This window comes from Sesamum indicum, unplaced genomic scaffold, assembly GCF_000512975.1.
Source record: "Sesamum indicum cultivar Zhongzhi No. 13 unplaced genomic scaffold, S_indicum_v1.0 scaffold00163, whole genome shotgun sequence".
NCBI lineage: Eukaryota > Viridiplantae > Streptophyta > Magnoliopsida > Lamiales > Pedaliaceae > Sesamum > Sesamum indicum.
The window spans coordinates 198,261-200,235 of record NW_011628067.1 but is presented as its reverse complement, the minus strand read 5'-3'; the positions used below and the strand labels follow the sequence as shown (position 1 = coordinate 200,235).

Below are 1,975 nucleotides of genomic sequence, written 5' to 3'. Positions count from 1 at the left end.
TATGGATCGCTTGGGATGCTAATTTCATCGATGTTGTTGTGATTGAAAGCGGTACACAATTTATGCATTGTCTTATTAATATCCATGCACTTCATGAGTCAGTTGCTATTACAGTTATTTATGGGGCTACTGAGATGGCCGACAGGAGGGAGCTATGGAGGTCCCTGGAGACAATTTCCTTGCACTGTGTTGATGTACCGTGGCTGGTTGGAGGGGATTTCAATGCAGTGCGAGATATTAGCGAAATATGTGGTGCATCAGGTGACATTCGAATGGCAATGGATGAGTTTAATATTTGTATCCAGAATGTAGGATTACTACCATTACCCATGCAGGGCGAATGGTACACGTGGCATAACTGCAGTGTGAGCCCACGGAATCCTTGGAAAAGACTAGATCGAATGTTGATTAATGATAGATGGATGGCACGGTTCCCAAACTCATTTTACTCTAGCCTCACCCCACGCACTTCAGATAACTCACCGTTGGTGCTTTACGGGGATAGACAACAGCAGCTTGGAGGTATGTCTCGTTTTGATAATTACCTCACTCTCTCACCAGATTTTATCCCCGGTGTGCAGCGTGTTTGGCAACACAACATTATTGGGGTGCCTATGTATGTGGTAACACGAAAACTCAAAGCATTGAAAGCGGTTTTTCGAGAGCAAAGGAGGAAAAAGGGGGACTTAACACACAATGTACAACTGGAAAAAGGGTTTCTTGAGATGGCGCAAACACTTGTTAGCTCAAACAGACGAGATGAGTTATTCTTACAGCTGGAACACTGCTGTCGGATAGTGTTGGCTAAAGCGGTCAAACTTGAACAGGTCATGCTCAGACAACGAGCGAAAATACAGTGGATGAAGGGGGGTGATCAGTGTTCCTAGGTGTTTTTTCGTAAGATTGCTCAAAGGAGATCGGCGAGGAGAATTTTACAAATTACAGATGGTCAAGGAGTAACCCATATGGACCCGGGAGAGGTAACCAATGAATTTGTCTCCTACTGCCAAAATCTCCTAGGAGGGAAAAGACGATGAGATGTGATAGATATTCGGTTCCTACGACCTTGGGCCAGACATCTACTAAATGAGGAGGACACTAGCTCTCTATTATTGCCATTCACCCCAGCTGATGTTAAGTGGGCTGTTTTTGATATAGCTGAGGATAAAGCGCCGGGACCGGATGGTTACTCCTCGGATTTTTTCAAAGCTGCATGGCCAATATGGGTTAGGAGGTTACTTCGGCAGTGTTGGATTTCTTTACCACTGGCCGAATTCTAAAAGAGATCAATACCACATTGTTGGCGCTCATACCAAAGGTACATTCCCCAATGTCTGTTAGTGATTTTCGTCCTATTTCCTGCTGCAACGTATTGTATAAGATAATTGCCAACCTCCTTGTCCAAAGGTTGAGTGAGGTACTGGACAAGCTTATTAGTCCGTGCCAAGCAGCATTTGTCCCCGGCAGAAGCATAGGAGACAACATCATGTTGGCACAGGAACTTTTCACGAGATATAACCAGGCCCGTTTACCTCCTCGATGTGCCTTAAAGGTTGACATACGGAAGGCATATGACACTATGGAGTGGGACTTCCTACTCGCTGTTCTAGAGTTATTTGGTTTTCCAACTACTTTCAAAAGTTGGATCGAGGCATGTGTCACAACGCCTTCTTTTTCTGTTGGACTGAATGGGAAGCCCCATGGTTTCTTTATGGGTGCGAGAGGGCTTCGTCAAGGGGACCCTTTATCACCATACTTATTTGTGCTTGTGATGGAGGTCTTACACCTGGGTTTATTACAGTTGATTGACCAGGATGAGCTCTTTTCTTTCCATTGGAAATGTGATACAGCTCGGATTTTTCTGTTGGGGTTTACTGATGACTTGTTGTTATTCTGTCGTGCTGATGTGGACTCTATTGGTCCTTAAGACAGGATTGGACCGATTTGCCGAGTGGTCGGGCCTCAGACTTAACAT

The 1,975-nt window shown here is 44.9% G+C and overlaps 1 protein-coding gene across 1 annotated transcript; it reads left to right on the top strand.

The window, feature by feature from the left end:
* Positions 1-272: 272 nt before the first annotated feature.
* LOC105179454 lies at positions 273-887 on the top strand. Its single transcript, XM_011103072.1, has one exon. The coding sequence runs from the start codon at positions 273-275 to the stop codon at positions 885-887; it is 615 nt and encodes a 204-aa protein (XP_011101374.1).
* Positions 888-1,975: the final 1,088 nt, after the last annotated feature.

Bases quoted from the DNA above. Each gene is read 5' to 3' on its own strand.
- LOC105179454 (XM_011103072.1), top strand. From the start codon at position 273: ATGGCAATGGATGAGTTTAATATTTGTATCCAGAATGTAGGATTACTA.